Genomic DNA, 3140 nt, shown 5'->3' on the forward strand with positions numbered 1-3140 from the left:
ACATATTACAAAAATTTGTAAGAGACGGTTTTACAGGTCGTATTTTGTGAGACGAATATCTTATTTGAGTCATCTATGAAAAAATATTAATTTTTATGTTGATAATATTACTTTTTATTGTGAATATCGGTATGGTTGACCCGTCTCAGATAAAGATTCGTGAAACCGTCTCATAAGAGACTTACTCTTAACATATTGTTAAAAAATTTAACATCTTTTCTTTTAACTATTAAATTTATAACAAAAATTAGATTAAAAGCAAGTTTGAATTCAAGTATTTCTTATAATAAAGTGAACATGATAGTTAACCGGCCAGTATCAGATAAAGATTCGTGAAACCGTCTCATAAGAGACTTACTCTTAACATATTGTTAAAAAATTTAACATCTTTTCTTTTAACTATTAAATTTATAACAAAAATTAGATTAAAAGCAAGTTTGAATTCAAGTATTTCTTATAATAAAGTGAACATGATAGTTAACCGGCCAGTATCATTGTCGACACTTGAATATGTTTGATGAAATTCTTCTCAGTAACTGATAAATTATAAATATGTAAATAATTACCTATAAAACTACCAAAAAAATTTATGTATTATAATATAGTGTCTTTAAATAACAGAATCCATACGATTTAGCGAAGCCTGCATGATCTAGGCGCGAGACAAGGCATGTTTCAGACAAGCAAAGAATACACATTACATCTCATATTAAGTCCTGATTCATGCATGTCTCTAGAGCCTTCAACAACTCACGTTGAAGCACGAGCCTCATTCAAAGGTTGCGAAAAAGACTATCAATCAGTGGTTACACTGTATGAAGTAATGGGTGTTGTAACGATTTTCAACATCGAATTACGATTCATTTGTATTAAAGTATAATCAAGATCTTTATCTATGTTTGATAACATGGATATACAGATAAAGAAATAACAAACTATGAAATAATGAATTATATTAAAATAAAGATTGTCTATTTCAACTGAGTCAATAAATCCCTATCCAACAGTTGGCTTGCAGAGCATCTACTCTAACAGTAATGGGTGATGTTCGATGACGTGCAAGACTTTCAGTTTCAACATTAATATGTAATAAAATAGAATATGAAAAAGACTATCAATCCATGGTTCAGAGAATGTGTGAAAATCTGATGGCTCATGAACAATAAAATTCACGAGTGTGAGTGCAACTTGCTGTAAAACTTGATGGCTTAGCACAAGTAAAGTAGAGAAAACGGAGAAACTTAGCACAAAGCAATAAGATAAACACGTGATCAAATGGCGAGTAAGTTTGGTTTATTCACGCGAAGAAACAGATGTAGTCTCACATATGAGAGCAGAGACAAAGCAAACTTGCTAAAGATCAGTAAAACATAACCAAAACAACACCATAATCCTCGACAACAACACAAGTGTTTCCCACTTGCTCGACTCGACTTAGTTTAATGAGAAGATATCTTAGGATTGAGAGATTTATTGAACCATGCCCTCCAACTTCCAGCCGCTTTCCGAGTCATCGGAGAAGACTTCTCCCCACCAAAGGCATTCCCAGTTTCCGGCTTCTTGCAAAGCATGAAATTGCGGACACCAAGCGAACCAATCATCTCCCATGGATTCAGAGCTACAAGCAAACAACAAATTTCAATGACCAAACTCATTATAATTTACAAAACAAGTCCTAAACAAACTAAGTGAATAACCACAATATCAAAAGACAGACAATACAAATTAGAAATCTTTCAGCAAACAGCTATAGTAGGGTTGTTCATGATTAGTACACTACATTGGAAATTTCACCATAAAACACAACAATTCAACGAACGAACAAACACGAACACGAAATTTACTACCTTCTGTTCCAGTAATAGGGCAGTAAAGTATAAAATTATTGAAATTGGAACCAAGAACAGGGAGCCTGCCCTCTCGAGCATACGATTTAAGCGCAGTATCAATAACATCAGCAACAAGATCATCCTCATTCGCAACAAATCGAATCGGGCCGGAGCTCCCGTGCACCGTGACGCTAATCAAGAACCTGTTTCCCTTCAAGGGCTGGTTCTTCTTTGGCTTACAAATCAACATTCTTTATTAAAAAATTCTTAAATATTCTTCCCAGCAATATATTCTACAAGACCTAAGAAAAAGAAAAAGGGGTTCTCAAGATCGAATCGATATTGGGACACAATGAATTCGCGTTCTTGATTCACGGGTCGAGGCCGAGGCAGCGGTAGTACCAGCCTTCCATGCACGATCCAAAGCAGAAGAGATCGGCGGCGGATATCAAAGCCCCTCTTCTTGAGGAAGCGGGGTTGATCATCAATTGTGCGCTCGAGATTTCCACCATTCACAACGGGGAATTGGGATTGCGAAAAGGGGACGAAAGGTATAAAGAACAAGAGGAATTTCGGTATTTAGGAAAAGGGGGAAATTGGATTACGATCGAAGCAGATGGGTCGGTGACTCGGAATTTATTGCCGATGCAGCACAATTTTGCGATCTTTGCTGTATATATATACAGACACACGCATGTATATGATTACTGTTTTCTTTTCTTTTCTTTTTTCTTTTCCTTTTTTTAATAAAATTTTATATCGGTAAAAAAAATTATTTTGTTTGACCGAAATATCCTTGACATTATTATTTTTTAATTTAAAAATATAATTAGATTACTTTGTTTGTTGAGCCATGTACATTAGCATACATTTATTGTCATTATTGTATTTTTTTAAAAAAAAAGTTATGTGAGAACCATTAAAACCTAGTGTTTCAATTGTTATACTACTATGTTATTTAAAATATTTGAATTAAAATATCAAGACTGTCTTACTTTCGATGAAAATATAACATTTTCATTCAAATTGATTATCCTCCTAAGCAAGTAATATTTAAACAATAATAATAATTATAATTAATAGATTAAAGATTTTTTTTATTTGAATGTAATTAATCATGAGTGCGTCTCATGTGAAACCTTCTCAATGATCTTATTCTTCGAGACGGGTCAATCCTACTCATATTCACAATAAAAAGTAATACTCTTAGCATAAAAAATAATATTTTTTCATAGATGACCCAAATAAAATATATGTCTCACAAATACGGCCCGTTAATCGTCTCATTTTTGTCATTAATCATTCGATTTT

At 33.2% G+C, this 3140-nt stretch overlaps 1 protein-coding gene across 1 annotated transcript; it reads right to left on the reverse strand.

Moving 5' to 3' along the window:
- Positions 1–1218: 1218 nt before the first annotated feature.
- On the reverse strand, positions 1219–2489 carry LOC140837259 (uncharacterized protein At4g22758-like). Its single transcript, XM_073203353.1, has 2 exons — positions 1848–2489; positions 1219–1618 (listed from the first exon to the last, which is right to left on the reverse strand). Exons 1-2 carry the CDS (start codon positions 2077–2079, stop codon positions 1440–1442), a joined length of 411 nt encoding a protein of 136 aa, XP_073059454.1. The 5' UTR covers positions 2080–2489; the 3' UTR covers positions 1219–1439.
- Between the last annotated feature and the right edge of the window lie 651 nt (positions 2490–3140).

The sequence above is a fragment of the Primulina eburnea genome, chromosome 7 (assembly GCF_022965805.1).
Source record: "Primulina eburnea isolate SZY01 chromosome 7, ASM2296580v1, whole genome shotgun sequence".
Lineage (NCBI taxonomy): Eukaryota > Viridiplantae > Streptophyta > Magnoliopsida > Lamiales > Gesneriaceae > Primulina > Primulina eburnea.